This window comes from Staurois parvus, unplaced genomic scaffold, assembly GCF_062004578.1.
Source record: "Staurois parvus isolate SC_StPar_1 unplaced genomic scaffold, SC_StPar_1.0 ptg000235l, whole genome shotgun sequence".
Taxonomy (NCBI): domain Eukaryota; kingdom Metazoa; phylum Chordata; class Amphibia; order Anura; family Ranidae; genus Staurois; species Staurois parvus.
This window is the reverse complement of record NW_028318031.1, coordinates 5414694-5435073: the sequence shown is the minus strand read 5'-3', so window position 1 is coordinate 5435073 and position 20380 is coordinate 5414694. Positions and strand designations below refer to the sequence as shown.

The following is a 20380-nucleotide window of genomic DNA, read 5'->3' as shown; positions in this document are numbered from 1 at the left end:
TACATGTTTCCTTTTTAAAGTATTTACAGCCATCTCTACCAATGGATTTTTATATGGACTATATAGTAAGTATAGGATCCCATGAAAAAAAAAAAATCTCTAGAGATAGAATTTGTAATTGAACATCTGGGGTGAATTATCATAGCATTTTCATAAATTGGTCTGATTTACTAAAGTGTGTGAGCAATGACTGGTTTGGAATAGTCTGCGTGGCCATTTCAACCACCCGATTATTTTCTTTCATTCTTCTCCTATGCAAAGGGAAATCTTATTGATATCTTTAACAGTTGCGTTTATTGAAATCGTACAAAAGTATAACAAGGCAAGGTACATAAGAACAGGCAAACTTAAGGCAGTCAGTATAAATACAATTCACATGGAATTCCAGTGCTAAATATCATACTGAGTCAGCCGAACATCCTTGACAAAAAAAGGGGGGGAAAGGTAAGAAGAGAGAAACCCCCGGGGGAGGGGGGGGGGGGAGAAGAGGAAGAAAAAGAAAGGCAAAGAAGAAAATCTAAACATAAACAATAACCAAGCAAGTACACAGTACAAACTGGACATATCCGCAAGGGCGCCCTGAGCCTCCACCCACCCAGTCCATATTTTATCAAATTTAGCTGGACAATAACGGCTCATATAAGTAAGTCTGTACAATGGAAGCACCCTGTTGACTGCCGATTTTCCTCCCGAGACTGTTGGCAGAGCCGACTGATTCCATTTCAACAGAATTTCTCTCCTAGCATAGTAAAAAAATAGAAGACAGTCTATTATGCTTAGATGTCTCCACAAGGTCCAAAAGGCCTAGCAACATAATCAGGGGATCCATGGGGACAGACAGTTTACGAACAGCATTAACAGCATCCAGTACCCCAGCCCAGAAGGGGAGAAGCTTGGAACATTCCCAGAACATATGGAGAAACATGCCCACCTCCATATCACAGCGAGGACATGTGGCTGATCTATCAGGATATATCACAGCCATACGCCGCAGGGTATAATCTACTCTATGGATACATTTAAGCTGCATGAAGCGGTCCCTGGCCGAGATCATGCTAGGGAGGCACTGTAGAAGACAATCCTCCCAGTCATCCCCTTATAACGAAGGGAGGTCCGTGTGCCATTTATCAAAGAGCGCCTGCATTCTAGGGGTAGAGAGTGGAATCAGCAGGGAATGGAGGGCAGATAACGGCTTAGGCAAATCCTCCAGTAAAGGGATTTTTTTCCTTCGCTTAGTGAATGAGATGAAGCTCTGTTGACTTCCATCATCCAAGTACTGTGTGTGCAAGCATCATTTTGAATTTTCCTTTTATTTGAATGGGAATTCTTTGCAATGTGAATTTTCATCACTTTCGCTAAGCTAAGGGAAAAGTCCCTTGCAAAACAAACAGCCTGTTTGCGGTAAATCAACCCTATTGTGTAAAAATTATCCAAAAAATTTGTGTTGGTATGAAAAAGTTACCCCTAGCCCAGCATTGTTGATCACATGATCCCACACTGCTCTTCCTTTCTTCTCCATCATGCTATGACTGTCAAACATCACTCCTGCATACCTGCTGTGCTGGGTGCTGTGTGCTGTGATGCAAACTGCATACCAGCACTCAGCTGCCAACACTTGGGACATTCAGTCAAGCTCCTGAGAGAGCAGGAGACCACAGAGGAACATCAGGTGATTCCTGAGTTCCCCAAGAGGCAGCACTGAGTTCATCATAAGTGTGGATGCTTCCTGAGGCTAGGTTCACATCTGTGCGGGTGGTGCCGCTGTGGATCCATGCAGCCGCACCGCCCGCACAGAGAAATGCGGACCCGCGGGCGGGTGCCATTAGTTCTAGTGGCACGCTGCCCGCACTGGAAAATGCAACCGTTCCCGTGCGGGCTGCGTTTTCAGAAGCAGTGCAGGGACTTCTTCCCTGCGTGTCACGGGCACGGGAGTTCATTCAAATGAATGGGCTCTCGTGCCCATGCAAAACACGGCCTGCACGGCCACATATATGTGAACCGGGGCTAACAGGACATCCTCTCCAGGTCTTTTTACAAGTCACAGGTGAAAAAATAATGTGCTTATTTAATGATCTTACAAATGAAAATCTAAAATCCCGCAAAAAGTGTAAAAAATATACAATACCTGTTATGAGGTAGAAAAAAAAATCATTAGCTCTTCTGTTCTTATTGATGAAAGTATCCCAACACTTTATATGATTTACAGTGGGGAAAATAATTATTTGATTCCCTGCAAATTTTATGTTTGCCCACTTACAAAGAAATGAAGGGTCTATCATTTTCATCATGGGTGTATTTTAAATGATAGAGACAGAATAGCAACCAAAAATGCAGAAAAAACACGATACAAATGTTATAAATTGAGTTGCAGTTCAGTGAGTAAAATAAATAATGACTTAGTACTTGGTGGAGAAACCCTTGTTGGCAAGCACAGAGGTAAAATGTTTCTTGTAGTTGGTTACCAGGTTTGCACATGTCTCAGGAAGGAATTTGTTCCACTCTTCTTTACAGATCTCCTCTAAATCCTTAAGTTTTCTTGCCTGTTGCTTGACAACTTGAACTTTCAGCTCCCTCCATAAATTTTGTATAGGATTAAAGTCTGGAGAGTGGCTAGGCCACTCCATGACCTTGATGTGCTGCTTCTTGAGCCACTCCTTTGTTGCTTTGGCGGTAAGTTTTGGGTCACTGTCATGCTGGAAGACCCATCTATAACTCATTTTCAGTGTTCTGGCTAAGAGAAAAAGTTTCTCATCCAAGACTTTACAATACATGGCCCTGCCCATTGGCCCTCAATTCGGCAAAGTTGGCCTGTACCTTTAGCAAAGAAACAGCCCCAAAGCATAATGTTTCCACCTCGAGTTTAGTTAACGCCAAAAAGCTCAGTTTGGTCTCATCTGACCACAGCACTTTCTCCCAGTCTTTCTCTGAATCATTTAGATGTTCATTGTCAAACTTTAGACGGGCCTGTATATTATGCCTTCTTGAGGAGGGGGACCTTGCAGGCGCAGCAGGATTTCAGTCCATTACGGCATATTGTGTTACCAATGGCTCCTCCCATGTAGATCTGGACTGATCCCTCACTTTTCTCCCACTTGAGAATAATCGCTCCAACAGTTTTCTCCTTCTCATCAAGCTTCTTGCTGGTGGTCTTGTAGCGCATTCCAGCCTTGTGCAGGTCTACAATCTTGTCCCTGACTTCCTTTGACAGCTCTTTGGTTTTGCCTATGATGGCGAGGTTTAAAATGGAAGAAAGAGATTATGTGGACAGGTGTCTTTTATCCACATAACGAGTTGTCAGGACAAATCTGTGTACCACATAAGCACATAGCCAGTCTGTGGGAGCCAGAATTATTATTGGTTGGTAGGGGATCAAATACTTATTTTACTCACTGAACTGCAACTCAATTTATAACATTTGCATCATGTGTTTTTTTCTAGATTTTTTGGTTGATACTCTGTCTCTATCATTTAAAATACACCTATGATAAAAATGATAGACCCTTCATTTCTTTGTAAGTGGGCAAACTTACAAAATCTGCAGGGGATCAAATAATTATTTTCCCTACTGTATGTAATATGCAAATGTGTCTGGTCCCAAGTATATATTCACAAACTATTGATAGAAAGGTCATGTAGATACACATATACTATTCTGGTTATTTATGTGTATATATGGTACTATATTATATAGTCACTGATTAGGCTAGCCTTTCTCAACCTTTTCAACACAGAGGAACCCTTGCAATAATGTCCAGGTGTCAGGGAAAAATTGCTTTCTCTAGAACTTATGATACATTAGTGTGATGGTCACACTTGTGGTCACTGGGAAGAAATACCCCCTTACAGATAGCTAAAAAGATCAGTGATGTCAGTAGGAACTTATCTGAGAGGCAGAAATTACTCATTTCTGAAGAAGTCCAAGGCAAAATATGGAGTAACATTGGTTTGATAACGCTGGATTATGCAATTGAGCCATAATTGGGATCACAGCCCTGCAACTTTAACCACTTCCCACCTGGCCTATAGTAAAATGATGGCTGGGTGAGCCTCTCGTCAATCTGGGAAGGTGTCATATGACATCCTTCCCGGATCGCGCCTTTTGCGTGCCCGCAGGGCCGCGCTGTGGTGAGATCTGTCACCGGCTGTGTACCTCGGACACGGCCGATGACAGATCTGTGTACCGACCCCGTTGCCAGTACCATGTGACCTGCTGTGACCAATCACAGCAGGTCACATGACAGTAGTAAACAGTGGATGGCTTCCTTTCATGCCATCCATTGTATACAAGTGTGTCTAGCTGTGAATGGTCACAGTGATCACATGCACAGACTGGGCCAATCACAGCCCATCTGTGTCATGTGATTAGCTGTGGCCAATCACAGCTAATCCCAACAAAAAAACCTAAATGTCGATTTCATTCAGTTAAATGCTTGCTTTTAGCAAAAAATTATTTGCTATAAGCAATCGAATTGTGTATAAAAAATACTGATCACTTCCCCAAAGTTGTACAGTGTTACTATGGTAACATTATACTACTTTGGTCATAGTGTAATATGAAAAAAATGTTAAAAAAAAGATTCGAAAATGTAATAAAAAAAAAAAATTACCAATTTTTTTTTTTCTCGTACTGTCACCAGTCAGTGTCCCTGATCACCGCCACACCAGTTTATATGATGATGATGTACTGCACTGGTGACAGTATGTAAAAACAAATTGTGAAAATAATTTGTTTAATTTCTGAATTTTCCAAAAAATTATGACAAAAACATTACAACTTCAAAAACTCGCCATGCCTGTTATGAAATACGTTGGACTGTCTACATTTCAAAAAGGGGTAATTTGGGGGATATCTGTACTGTCCTGACATTTTTGGGCCTCAAGAAATTAGATTGGCTGTCATTACTTCAGGATTGATCAATTTTCAGATATATCCCATAGTTTGTGAACTCTATAACTTTCCTACAGACTAAATAATAAATACTGATTTGGGTTATCATCACCAAAGATATGTAGTAGAATACATCTTGGCCTAAATTTACGAAGAACAGTTATTTATTTGCAAACTTTTATAACAGAAACAAAGAAAAATGTGTTTTTTTTTTTTTTTAAATTTTCAGTCTTTTTTTGCTAATTTAGCAAAAAATAAAAACCCCAGTGGTGATTAAATACCACCAGAAGAAAGCTCTAGTTGTGTGAACAAAATTATAAAAATTTAGTTTGGGTACAGTGTTGTATGACCGCATAATTGTCATTGAAAGTGTGAGAGCGCTGAAACCTGAAAAATGGCCTGGACAGGAAAGGGGTGAAAGTGCCCGGTATAGTTCAGTGCGACTTCAATGCCTAACATGTAAACACTATATTCAGATGTACACCTTTGTTTCTGTTATGTTGCATCTCTATTTTCAATAAGACATTATGGAAGAAAAGAAAAAGTGCACGGGATTGAAGTGGATAAAGCTAGTCAGTGTCAAGGGTTCCCTTTGCTGTTTGACAATGTGCTGATTACAATGGAAAACAGCTTTATCTTGTATCCTGTTTTGATTCAGAGTAAAAAAAAAAAGCTTTCAGTGCCTATAGAGTGCATACTTCCCTTTCTCTTCATTTGGATGTTGTCAACGCTGTGAAGGAGCCTGGAACGTCACCCAAATACCATTGGGGCTGGCTGTGTATGGACCTTCTTGTAGCAGGTGTTGTATCTTATACTGTACATTCCTTTTACTAAGTTGGTGTAGGAAACACATGGATTCAATGCACTCTGTTAAACAAATTTGTTTGATGTCTCATTACTTTTCCTGCAGCCAAAAAAACATAGAGAGGAATGACAACAAAATGTATACATTTGCCCTAGAATTTAGGTTGGAGTAGGCATAAATAAATTATGAATGGTTGACATTTATGTGCAAGTCTGCTGTAAGTATATTTTAAATGTTGGGTTAGGTATACATATACATAAGCTCCTGTAGGTTTTAGATGACAGTTTAAAGATACAAATTTATTGTGATAGATATAGTAAGTAACCAATATATATAATGTCCACTTTTAAATGGTTGTCTCAGCAGTACTGTTTGTAGCATGAGGAAATGATGCCTGGCTTTGCTAAGCCATAAGATCTTTAATTAACCAGCTTGGAACATGAATGACCTTTTCCCCATGTGTGGGTTTTGTACATGTTAATGCATTTACATGTGTCTCTGGTATGACCACAGGAAACAACTATTCCATGCAATGATAATAGTCCGTCATTTCAGGATGTTTTCGAAAGTCATATTTAGTGTGTCATTTATATCTGTTCTGATGTTTACCTGTTAATTATTTGCAGGATGCAGTTATAGGAAATGGTTGCAGCATTATTCTCTTAAATCTTTTGGCACATCACCTTAGATGAAGTCACATCTGCGTTTTTCGTGATTTTTTTTTTTCTTACACTTTACCATGCTTCACTATGACAGGTGCATTTTATTCTAGAAACTACAAATACAAATAATTCCATTTTTCTACATCTTTAGTGTGGTTTCCAGAAAAATGGCCACACGTGCAAAATGTGTTTAAAATGCAATTAAAACATGCTGCACTGCAGAAATGTGAATGTGTGCTTATAGTCATGATTTTTATTGTCAATTATTGCCCTGATTTTAAATGATCTTGGCGTGTCTACAAACGGTATAATCTTTACCAAGATCATAGAAGGACACAATGCAGGTCATGTGGATCTCAGTATTCTTTTTTTTCCCCCCAGTATATATTGGACTATCTCTTGCAGTATAGTTTTGAGAAAAAAATGAGGATGTCCGTTTTAACTTGTGTCTACTCTTTAAACTTTAATATACTTCCATTGTTATACTACTGAACATGTTTAACCACTTGCCCTCAAGAGGATTTACCCACCCATTTGTTGCGTTACGATGCTGCGTTATTTTAACTGACAATTGCGCAGTCTTGCAACGCTGAACCCAAATAAAATTTGCATCCTTTTTTGTCACAAATTTAGTTTTCTTTGGGTGGTATTTTGATTGCCTGTGCAGTTTGAATTTTTTGCGCTGTAAAAAAAAAAAAAAGACCAACATTGCTATTAAACATGTCCAATAAAAAAATTTAAAAAAATCAAATTTCGTCATGAATTAATGCCAAAATGTATTCTGCGTCATGTGTTTGCTACAATAAAATCCCAAAACGTGTAAATTAATTGGTTTACGTGAAAGTTATAGCGTTTACAAATGGCGGTATAGATACTGGAATTTTTTTTAAAATTTTACTAGTAATGGCAGTGATCAGCGACATATAGCAGGACTGCGGCAGGCATTCTGACACTGGGAGGAACTGACTTGGTGTCACTGACATCCCCAGTGACACTAATACAGTGATCAGTGCTAAAAAAAAAACACTGACACTTTACTAAGGGCAATGGGCAGCAAGGGGTTAACATGAGGGGCGATCAAAGGGTTAACTGTGTGCTGTTTTACGTGTGTGTGCTTCACTGTAATCACACTGCTTTCGATGGCTGTGCTGTGCACAGCCATCCAAAGCAGTGTGCTTGAGCTGACAGGGAGGAGAACTGTATTGTTTACATACAGTTCTCCTCCCCTTCGGAGATGCTCGCGAATCACCGGGCTCTGGCAAGTAATCACTGGCTGGGACCCAGAAATTGGCGGCCTCAAAATGGCGGCACGCCTCGCGAGCGCCCACTATGCGGGAACGCAAAATCATGTGTATATATACGTGATTTTGCGCACCCATGCCGCCCTGTAGCAGTATATCTGCTATAGGACGGTCGGGAAACGGTTAAAATGAGCTATGTTATTCGAGATTTATATACCAACAACAGTCTGGGCAACAATAGACAATTTAAAATGAAGAGGCAAGTGATACATAGGGTAATGACTGCGAGGGATGAGCTGATAGAGAAGGTAGGAGTACATTTTTTTAGGTGGAGGTGGATTAGTCTTCCCCGAAGAGATGAGTTTTCAGGGATCATGATGTTAGTTTTAATAATGTTTGCATTGTAAGTGTTGGGGTGACATAATCTGTTCGTAAAACAATAGTTATTGTGACCTAATTGTGTTATTATTGTAATAAGTAAGATCTGATTGGTTAGCTACTGTTTGTTTTCTGTTGCTGCAGCACACTGGCACACCATAAAACCTGGAAGTCTAGTAGTGGTGTGAAAATTCTCACACTTGGTTTCAGAGGCTCAGGAAAGATAGCAAACATGGGGCCTTATACTGACAGTGTTGACAGTTTTTATGAGCCTAATCTCCTCCAGCTAAACATAGTCTCTTCGGAACCCTTTCCTTCCCACACATACATGGTCTTTCTTCTTCCCCCATAAATGGAATTTACTCATCTATGATTCCCAGGTTTGCACAGAGCAGAGAAACATAGTTTGTTCTTAAAGTCTTTACAGTACAAGTATATTGCAAATCACACATTTCTCTTCTTCTTCACAGAGGTTGGGGAGTAGCATGCAGCCAGATGAAGGTTCGGAATGGCTTCTGGAACTCCTGAGCGAGGTGCAACTGCAGCAGTATTTCTTGCGTATACGTGATGACCTCAACATCACACGCCTTTCCCACTTTGATTACGTTAAAAATGAGGATCTGGAGAAGATTGGCATGGGCCGACCTGGTGAGAACATTTTTCTACTAAGTGTTTTCTTCCCATAGGTGATCGCCATCTGACTAGGCAGAGAGCATTGAGTGGAAATTGCACACTAAAGGCCTGTTATGCATATATATGCTGTTTACATTATGTTTCTACCTACTCTGTTTTTATAAGAAGTTGTAAAATATTTTGTCTTGTGTTATTTAACCACTTGCCTACAGGGCACTTATACCCCCTTCCTGCCCAGGCCAATTGTCAGCTTTCAGCGCTGTCACACTTTGAATGACAATTGCGTGGTCATGCAACACTGTACCCATATGAAATTTTTATCATTTTTTTGAGACACGTAGAGCTTTCTTTTGGTGGTATTTAATCACCTCTTTTTTTTTTATTTTTTGCTAAACAAACCAAAAGCAACTGAAAATTTTGAAAACAAAAAGTTTTTTCTTAGTTTTTGTTATAAAATTTTGTAAATTTGTGATTTTTGTCCTTCACTGATAAAGCGCTAATGAGGCTGCACTGATGGGCACTGATAGGTGGCACTGATGGGCAATGATGAGGAGGCACTGGTAGGTAGCACTGACAGGCATCACTTATAGACACTGAAGGCAGCACTCATATATGGCACTGATAGGTGGCACTGACTGGTATTGTGAGGCGGCACTGACTGGCACTGATAGGTGGCACTAAATGGCAGCACTGATAGGTGGCAGTGACTGGCATTGATAGGTGACACTGACTGGCACTGATAGGTGACACTGAAAGGCAGCTCAGATGGGCAATGATATGTTGCATTGATGTGAACTGGTAGGCACTGATATGTGGCATTGATGTGGCACTGAAGGGCACTGGCAGGTGGCATTGATGAGCACTGACAGCTGGCATTGATGGACACTGACAGGTGGCACTGCTGGGGCTACACTGATTATCAGGGCACACTGATGATCAGTGTACATGTCCCCTCTGAGGAATGCTGATTACTGGCTCTCCTCTCCTCACGAGCTGTCAGCGTGACAGCTCATGAGGAGAGAAATGCCGATAACTGGCATTTCCCTATTTACATGCTATCAGCTGTGATTGGACACAGCTGATCACATGACCGAGCCGACGTCTTCGGCTCTTTCCGTTGATCGGTGATCCGCTGTGTCCGAGGGACACAGCGCACCACCGATCGTCATGCTGCGCGCCCCGCGCACATGGTTAGAGTGCGAGGATGTCATATGACATCCTCCCACAACGAGAGAACCGCCTCGCACCCGTCATTTCCTTGTATGCTGCATTACATGTGTGTTATTCAGAGAATAGGGTTGTCATTCCTAATATAAAATATTTAAATGTAACCTGGCTCCGGTGCTTGGCTCCCTCGCCTTGAAGCTCTGGTCTGGGGGCAGAACCTCAGCGTCATCACTTGCAGTGCAGTGTGAGCATGCGACTGTACCCCTAAGCGCCTTAGCAAAGAGGCTTCGGGAACCAGTCACATGAATCACAGGATCATTCCTGGAATTCAGCTTTAAGATTATTTTAACTTTGCCAGTCAGACCTTCACTTGCATCCACGAGGCCCTGTCTGATGAGAGTGCTCTTACTGGGAGGAAGGGTATTGCCTCAGTTCTTTTGGTTTAAAGCTAAAGTTGAGAAAATTTAGATATCGCTAGCAAACTGAAAGCAGTCATAGGCCTCATGCACACTAGACGTCTTTATAGTTGCTTCTAGGGCTGTTTGCCATATTTTTTTTTCCCTGCCCAAACTCCTGTACATGTTAGCCTATGTGTCCATGAACACAAACGTTTAGAGGAGTTTAGTTGCATACGTGTTTAGAGGCAGGAAAAAGAAGAAACACTGCCAGTGCATCCATTAACAGCAGAGTTTTGGCGGAAAAAAATATTTGACACTTCTAAACTTGTGTAAACATGCATTAACACTAGGCGCGTTTTGAGCTTTAGTGTTAATTAATTTCAATGGCCAGAATAAATTATTCTGACCAATTAAATGAATTAATGCCAAAACACTTGACGCGGCTAAACACTTTACACACTTTTACATGTGTCAGTCGTTTTTTTTTTGGTTTTGTTTTTTTGCCAAAATGCAGCTGTCAGGAGGAAAGTCTTTTAGCAGAGTTAGGAAAACATCCAGTGTGCATGAGGCCTTAAACCTTTGTTGCAGGTTACTGCTGCTGATCTCTTACAGCTGGCATTTTTCAGGGTGAGTTTCCTAACAGTCACAACAGTGGAACATGTTTGTTTAATGTGTGCTAAAACAGCCATTTGTAGTCTCCATCAAAAGCCCATGTGACAGGGTGACAAATTACAATAACATGTTAAAGCTCTTATGATAGTCCAGTGATTAGGTTTATATCTACTTTAAGGTAGTTTCCCAAATGTGTATTTTCTATTTTAGTTTGATTAAAAATATTTTGATCTAAATTAGAGAGAAATGTTTGCCCATTCTTCTTTGAAAAATAGCTCAAGTTCTGTCAGATTGGATAGAGAGTGTCTGTGAATAGCAAATTTCAAGTCTTGCCACAGTTTCTCAATTGGATTTAGGTCTGGACTGTGACTGGGCCATTCTAACACATGAATATGCTTTGATCAGAACCATTCCATTGTAGCTCTGGCTGTATGTTTAGGGTCGTTGTCCTGCTGGAAGGTGAACCTCTGCCCCAGTCTCAAGTCTTTAGCAGACTCTAAAAGGTTTTCTTCTAAGATTGCCTTGTATTTGGCTCCATTCATTTTCCCATCAACTCGGACTAGCTTCTCTGTCCCTGCTGAAGAAAAGCATCCCCACAACATGATGCTACCACCACCATCTTTCACGGTGGGGATTGTGTGTTCAGGGTGATGGGCAGTATCAGTTTTCCGCCACACATAGCGTTTTGCTTTTAGGCCAAAAAGGTTTAATTTTGGTCTCATCTGACCAGAGCACCTTCTTCCACATGTACTTACTTTGTCCCTTACATGGCTTCTCACAAACTTCTAATGGCTTTCTTTCAACAATGGCTTTCTTCTTGCCACTGTTCCATAAAGGTCAGATTTGTGGAGTGCACGACTAATAGTTGTCCTGTAGACAGATTCTCCCACCTGAGCTGTGGATCTCTGCAGATCCTCCAGAGTTACCATGGGCCTCTTGGCTGCTTCTCTCATTAATGTTCTCCTTGCCCAGCCTGTCAGTTTAGGAGGATGGCCATGTCTTGGTAGGTTTGCAGTTGTGCCATACTCTTTCCATTTTTGGATGATGGATTGAACAATACTCTGTGAGATGTTCAAAGCTTGATATTTTTTTTATAGCCTAACCCTACTTTAAATTTCTCCACAACCGTATCCCTGACTTATCTGGTGTGTTCCTTGGCCCCCATGATGCTGTTTGTTCACTAATGTTCTCTAACAAACCTCTGAGGACTTCACAGAACAGCTGTATTTATACTGAAATTACACACAGGTGGACTGTTCACTAATAAGGTGACTTCTGAAGGCAATTGGTTCCACTAGATTTTAGATTTTAGGGGTATCAGAGTAAAGGGGGCTGAATACAAATGCACGCCACACTTTTCAGATATTTATTTGTAAAAAATTTTGAAAACCATTTATCATTTTCCTTTCACTTCACAATTATGTGCCACTTTGTGTTGGTCTATCACATAAAATCCCAATAAAATACATTTACATTTTGGGTTGTAACATGACAAAATGTGGAAAATTTCAAGGGGTATGAATACTTTTTCAAAGCACTGTAACTTGCTTTGGTGGCTTTGTCCCCTTTCACAAGAAGGGTTTGATGAGGCCCACCTGTCAGTTTTTAAGGCAAATCTGATCGGAGGGTTTCGTCACCTCTATGGACTGGCGGGTGTAAACTTACCTGTGTCTATTTACACCCACCTACCTTCAATCCGATCTGGTCCACTTTCTAAAAAAACAAAAACGGAAGGGGATTTGTCCCCCTCCGTCTAGGTGGATCAGATTGGAAGGCAGTCAAGTGTAAATGGACAGAGGAATCCATTTGCACCCGATCACCCATAGAGTGGACACAGACCTGTTATCTCCCACATTGCTCTGATCAGCAGGGGATCAATGAATAGATCTCCTGGTGATCAAATCGGAGTCCGCCCCGTGTGTGAAAAGGGTCTTTGACTTAGTTATTATTTAGTTATTGTTTAGTTGTTATTGTGACTTATCTTTTGTTTGTTATTGTAATCCTTATTAGTTTTTGCTTTGAGTGTTACACCCCCAGTTGATCCTGACTTTGAAACCATGCAATTTCACTGTAAGTCGCACGATTCCAAAGTCAGGATGTCATTACGATTTGAGGTGCAATTTGCAAGACATCTAACACTACTTTAGAAATTGGTGCGGCTCAGACCAAGTCAGAACCGCACCAGTATGACTGCTGCAATTGCGGACAATAGGGTGCGACTTGGCATGCAATTTATAGTCACATGGCATGCAAATCGTTTGCCAAGTCGCACCCAGGCCTCTTTCAGATGGGCAGACCGGTAGAGTTTGCCTGTCAGTTTTTTAAACATACCAGGTGGGAACCTCCACTATCCAATATGGTTTGGCAGGCATTTACACTCGCCTACATTCGATCCTAAAAACTGACTCATGGGGATCTATTGCACATCCAGCTAGTGGATCGGATTGGATGGCAGTCGGGTGTAAACCGATTGTGGTAGATTTACTAATCTGGTGCAGCTGTGCATGGTAGCCAAATCCGTTTCTAAATTCAGCTTGTTCAGTTAAGCTTTGGCAATAAAACCTGGAAGCTGATTGGTTTCTATGCAGAGTTGCACCAGATTTTGCGCTCTCCAGTTTTAGTAAATAACCCCCATAATATCTTATTCTGATAGCTGTGCTATAATGAGAAGTTTATTATTACATAACTATAAATACTGTATAATAATAATATTACTGATTGCTATGCTTTACTTTGGTTTCTGTTTTATTTATGCTTTTCAGGCCAGAGACGTCTTTGGGAAGCAGTAAAGCGGAGGAAGGCTATGTGTAAGCGTAAATCCTGGATGAGTAAGGTAGGCCAATGTGGAACACTCTAAAGATCTGATAATTGCAGACTCTAATAATTTGTAAAACACAGTGCATGTTAGTTTTTCTACAGAAGCACAGAACAAGTTGTTTTAAGATCAGGACCCTTAATATTTAAGTGTAGTTGCCCACATTGGTTATTGTTTACATTTTTGGGACCTTTATTTGTTAAATAAGCTCATTAGGTTGTGCTCACACTGGTAGTTTTAACCATACCTGGACACCATTCACCCCCTTGGTTTGGTTCATTTGTGTAGTTTGAGTTCTTCTAACCATGCCTGGGAATATTTAAATGTACTGTGACTGGAACTGCTTGGATGAGCTGGTCTGGGATGCAGTTCACTTGTGGTCTGGTCCAATTTGCTTCATTGTGAGTGCATACTGTGCCTGTAAGCACAGAACCCTCCATAGATCACTGAGCATGGAAGCAGGGAGCACTGTGGTCTGATTGGCTGAGCTAATGATGTAAGCGTGCCCGGGAACACTTTCTTTCAAGCACAGTGTAAGTGCAGAACAACAGGGAAGGGGGACAAACCAACTTGGACGCGGTTCGGTTCAACAGTGTTAGTACATCCTAATAAATAACTAGATTAAATTTACAGTTCGTTTTAAAGTGTTATCAAGGGATGTGTATAAAACTCCTCATATACTACAGTGTATAGGATACAGAACTATCAGTATATAATAATTTTAACTAAAATAATGAAGACTAATGTCTTTGTAAATACTATATTTAGGGAATAAAAACATATCTAGTTATCCAGCTAAAGTTATTAAATCATTATACATCTTTACTGAACACTTATATAAAATAACCAATGTTTGAGAGAAAACGTTTTGATAAAATAGACAGGTTACTAATTCATGTGGTTCCCACAACAAACCTACACAGCCCCCAAAGCGCTTACTAGCAGCTGTGCGATGCGCATGGCTTGCTGGTGTGAATGAGCCCTAAAAATCTCCACATCATCTGATTGCAATATTGGTAATTGGTTATTGTAGTTTCATAACTTCTAAAGACATTCACTTAATAATATAAAGCACTGATCCAGTCTCTGAGTCAATATAGTAATACATTGCAAAATATTGGATAGGACAAAGAAATGTGAAAACTCAAATGGCCTCTGTTGGACCATATATATGTACTGTACATGACCTGTGATGATATCAACTGATAACTCAGCTCGAAAGAGCAGGGCCCTCAATCCCCTCATGTTTTGCATTGTATTGGTATTGTTCTGTCACATGTTCTGTCCCCCTTTGTAATGTACAGCGCTGAGCAAACTATTGGCGCTTTATAAATACTGTATAATAATAATAATAACTCACAATGTAAAATGAAAGACGCTAATATTGTCGTCTTTGAAACTTTGCTTCAATCCACTGTCCTCTGTCTGCAGTGTTAGAATATTTGGGTCTGGCTTTACTCTGAAAATAGAACCCACCCACTCAGTATCACATGTCTATCCACTCTTCTTTCTGGACCGTGACTGGTGACACTCGCACTGTATAAGTGTCAGCAGTTGTCCCAGGATTTCCTTTCTAGGGGTCATTCACTTAGGGGAGGATGGATTGACCCAGCTGCAGGCCTATTTGGCAGCGGAAGCTGCTAATCCCAGTTGAGAGATTTGCTGCACTTTTCCAGGAAATAAATCATACTATCAGCATTGAGTTTCTGTATGCCTGAAATACACATCTCTCGAGGGGACCCCTACATGATACCAGTGCTATGTAACCTGCAGCCCCATCCTGGCATCTGACTTTTTATTTTCTTATCTGTGGATTAAAGTGGATTTTATGACATTTTAAACCGCAGGGATGTACCATATTGCTGAGAAACAAACAGGCCTTTTAAATCAAGCAATACAGACAACGCTGACGATGTACAAAGAGTGTTAATTATAGTAACCAATAGAATTTCAGTGTATTGTGATTTAATAATGATCAAATTTATAAAGTAAGGTAAAGTACTTTGAAAAAAATGTACTAAAACATTTAGTGACCAATCAGAATTCATTTTTCTGACTAACATTATATATCATTCTTTAAAAGTTCTCAGAGGTATCTGTAGTATAAATTGGTGAGTATTTAATCAAGAAGCACATTATACACTCAGAATCATGCAAACACAGTGACCGTTTCACACTTTTAGTGTTTACTCATAAGGTTTTATAATGAACTTGTGTGTAAGCAATAAACATGCAAACTGCTTCAAGGTGTTTGCATGATTCTGGATGTATATTGTGCTTGTTAATTGAATAGACAACTGATATTGCAAAATACCATGGAGGACTTGTGTTTACAGAGTTACACCATAACAGAACAAAGCAAGGCCCAGGGATCAATGGTAAATTCAAGGACATCTTACATAGTTAGGTTGAAAAACACACCGTCCATCTAGTTCAACCAATAGAAAATAAATAAATAAATAGAAAACCTCCCTGTACAGAACTCATTACCCACAGTTAATACATAGGAAGGCGAAAAAAAAAAACCCTTATAAACCATGACCTAATTGTTTCAGTGGGAGTAAATTAGTTCCTTCCTGATTCCCCCAAAAGCAATTTGATATTCCCTGGATCAACAATTTCTGGTGTTATTACTTATAATGTTAATATCCAGATAATCATTTGTACATTTTAGGAATGCAGCCGTTTTCAAAACAATTTACTGTCCAGAACTAGTTCTCAAGAGAGTGTATTCCACATTTTCACAACTCTTACTGCGAAGAAACCTTTTTCTCTATATGTAAAGAGTGCCCCCATTGTCTTCTGTGATGACCTGAAAGTGAATAACTAAATGAAGTTCACCATTTAAATCACTTATGTATTTATACAAGGTGATCATATCCTCCTTTAACCACCTGTCGAATGCTCACAGTAAATATACTGCGTGCGGGCAGCAGGTGTAGGCACTGCAACGTACATGTTCAGGTGAGACTCAAAAAATTAGAATATCGTGCAAAAGTTCATTTATTTCAGTAATGCAACTTAAAAGGTGAAACTAATATATGAGATAGACTAATTACATACAAAGCAAGATAGTTCAAGCCGCGATTTGTCATCATTGTGATGATTATGGCTTACAGCTCATGAAAACCCCAAATCCACAATCTCAGAAAATTAGAATATTACATGCAATCAATAAAACAAGGATTGTACATAGAACAATATCGGACCTCTGAAAAGTAGAAGCATGCATATGTACTCAGTACTTGGTTTGGGCCCCTTTTGCAGAAATTACTACCTCAATGCAGCGTGGCATGGAAGCTATCAGCCTGTGGCACTGCTGAGGTGTTATGGAAGATCAGGATGCTTCAATAGCGGCCTTCAGCTCTTCTGCATTGTTCGGTCTTATGTCTCTCATCTTTCTCTTGGCAATGCCCCATAGATTCTCTATGGGGTTCAGGTCAGGCGAGTTTGCTGGCCAATCAAGCACAGTAATCCCACGATCATTGAACCAGGTTTTGGTGCTTTTGGCAGTGTTGGCAGGTGCCAAGTCCTGCTGGAAAATGAAGTCAGCATCCCCATAAAGCTTGTCTGTGGAAGGAAGCATGAAGTGCACCAAAATCTCCTGGTAGACGGCTGCGTTGACCCTGGACTTAATGAAGCACAGTGGACCAACACCAGCAGATGACATGGCTCCCCAAATCAACACAGACTGTGAAAACTTCACACTGGACTTCAAGCATCTTGCAGTGTGTGCCTCTCCATTCTTCCTCCATACTCTGGGTCCTTGGTTTCCAAATGAGATGTAAAAGTTGCTCTCATCAGAAAAGAGGACTTTGGACCACTGAGCAACAGACCAGGTCTGTTTTTCTGTAGCCCAGGTAAGACGCTTCTGACGTTGTTTGTTGTTCAGGAGCGGCTTGACAAGAGGAATACGACATTTGAAGCCCATGTCCAGGATCCGTCTGTGTGTGGTGGCTCTTGATGCACTGACTCCAGCCTCAGTGCACTCCTTGTGAAAGTCCCCAACACTTTTGAATGGCCTTTTCCTGACAATCCTCTCCAGGCTGCGGTCATCCCTGCTGCTTGTGCACCTGTTTCTTCCACACTTTTCTCTTCCACATAACTTTCTATTAATGTGCTTTGATACAGCACTTTGGGAAAATCCAACTTCTTTTGCATTTACCTTTTGAGGCTTTCCCTCCTTATGGAGGGTGTCAATGATGGTTTTCTGCACAACTGTCAGGTCAGCAGTCTTTCCCATGATTGTGATTCCTACTGAACCAGACTGAGAGACCATTTAAAGGCTCAGGAACCCTTTGCAGGTGTTATGACTTAACCATTAGCCGCCCGGCCTATAGCCGTTTGGCGGCGGCAAAAATGCATCAGCTTTCCGGGTGCACGCCATTTGGCGTGCTCCCGCACATGCGCAGTTCGCGCGGTTGCAGAGCCGCGCAGCGGCGCAATCTGTCACCGGCCGTGTACCTCGGACACAGCCGATGACAGATCTGAGTACCGGCCCCCATTGCCAGTACCGTGTGACCTGCTGTGACCAATCACAGCAGGTTACATGACAGTTGTATACAATGGATGGCTTCATTCATGCCATCCATTGTATACTAGTGCTTAGCTGTGAATGGTCACAGCAGGTCACATGCACATGTCATGTGATTAGCTGTGGCCAAATCACAGCTAAGCACAAAAAAAAAAACCTGAATGAATCGATTTCATTCAGGTAAATACTTGCTTATAGCAAAGTAATTCTTTGCTATAAGCAAATTGTGTAAAAAAAAAAAAAAAAAAAAAAATACTGATCACTTCCCCAAAGTAGTACAATGTTACTACTTTGGTCATAGTAAAATCTTTAAAAAAATCTTAAAAAAAATAAAAAAATGTAATAAAAAATTAAAAATATTAATAAAAAAAAAAATATTTTTTTTTTTTCATACTGTCACCAGTCAGTGTCCCTGTTCACCGCCATGCCAGTTATATGATGACGCTGTACTGCACTGGTGACAGTATGTAAAAAAAAAATAGTGAAAATAATTTTTAATTTTTTCATTTTCCGAAAAATTATGACAAAAAAAATACAACTTCAAAAAACTCACCATTCCTCTTATGAAGTACGTCAGACTGTCTACTCTGCAAAAAGGGGTCATTTGGGGATATCTGTACTGTTCTGACATTCTTGGACCTCAAGAAATTAGATTGGCTGTCAGTACTTCAGGATTGATCAATTTTCAGATCTATACCATAGTTTGTGAACTCTATAACTTTCCTACAAACTAAGTAATACATCCTAATTTGGGTTATTTTCACCAAAGACATGTAGTAGAATACATCTTGGCCTAAATTTATGAAGAACAATTATTTATTTGTAAACTTTTATAACAGAAACAAAGAAAAACGTGTTTTTTTTTCAAAATTTTTGGTATTTTTTTGTTAATTTAGCAAAAAATAAAAACCCCAGTGGTGATTAAATACCAGCAAAAGAAAGCTCTAGTTGTGTGAAGAAAATGATAAAATTTTAGTTTGGGTACAATGTTGTATGACCGCGCAATTGTCATTCAAAGTGTGAGAGCGCTGTAACGTGAAAAATGGCCTGGGCAGGAAGGTGTAAAATTGCCCGGTATTGAAATGGTTAATTAGCTGATTGGAGTGGGACACTTTGAGCCTAGAATATTGCACCTTTTCACAATATTCTAATTTTCTGAGATTGTGGATTTGGGGTTTTCATGAGCTGTAAGCTATAAACATCACAATTATGACAAATCACGGCTTAAACTATCTTGCTTTGCATGTAATGAGTCTATCTCATATATTAGTTTCACCTTTTAAGTTGCATTACTGAAATAAATGAACTTTTGCACGATATTCTAATTTTTCGAGTTTCACCTGTATATTGCCTGATTTTTTTCTGGGTTCGGTACGCGCATGCGTGCCCCCCACCGACCTGTGCTGTGGTTGCACTCACATGAGTTTGGCAGCAGATTTCAGTCAATGATTTCAGCTGAAACCTACTGGTCAGTTGTGTCCAATCACAGCACAGAATTCTGTGTTTACAAACACACTGAGTTCTGTGCACAGAGAACAGCAATCTGGCTGCTTTTTCTTCTTGAAAAACAGGGAGAAAAAACAAATTAGTAAGTAAAAGGAGCACATATTACACTTGTTAGGCACACAGTTAACCCTTTGATTGTCCCTAGATGTTAACCCCTTCCCAGCCAGTGTCATTAGTACAGTGTACAGTATTATCACTGATCACTGTATTAGTGTCAGTTAGTGACCCTCCCAGGCAGTGTCTGTTAATGCCAGATTGCCCACCACACTTTCACAGTCACACTCTAAGTTACAGATCTCCACCATTACCAGTATAGCAGCATAGCTGTGTAAATTTCAGTATATATACCATAGTTTGTAAATACTATAACTTTTGCACAAAGCAATTATTATACACTTATTGTTTTTTTTTTTACCAAAGACATATAGCAGAATACATTTTGACCTAAATTTATGAAGACATTTATAACTAAAAGTAGAAAACAGTTTTTTTTCAAAAATTTTGGTCTTTCATTTATATATTAAAAACTTTAAATCCCAGTAGTGATCAAATACCACCAAAAGAAAGCTCTATTAGTGTGAAAAAAGCTCTATTTGTGCTGCATGAATGCACAATTACCAGATAAAGTAGCATTGTGCTGAATAGCAAAATAAGCTCTGGTCATGAAGGGAATAAAACCTTCTGCAGGTTAAGTGGTTAAAGTGGTAGTAAACACCACTTGCTCTCTTGTATCTACAGGTA

General features: G+C 40.1%; 1 protein-coding gene across 6 annotated transcripts in view; it reads left to right on the top strand.

Moving 5' to 3' along the window:
- Positions 1 to 20380, top strand: part of TNK2 (tyrosine kinase non receptor 2) — a 288277-nt gene that overhangs the window by 187128 nt on the left and 80769 nt on the right. For all 6 annotated transcript variants that reach the window (XM_089680116.1, XM_089680117.1, XM_089680115.1 and 3 more), the window contains 2 exons: positions 8445 to 8622; positions 13547 to 13617. In XM_089680116.1, coding sequence (XP_089536242.1) covers positions 8460 to 8622; positions 13547 to 13617 — 234 coding nt within the window. In that variant the 5' untranslated portion in view covers positions 8445 to 8459. The remainder of the gene's footprint in view (positions 1 to 8444; positions 8623 to 13546; positions 13618 to 20380) is intronic.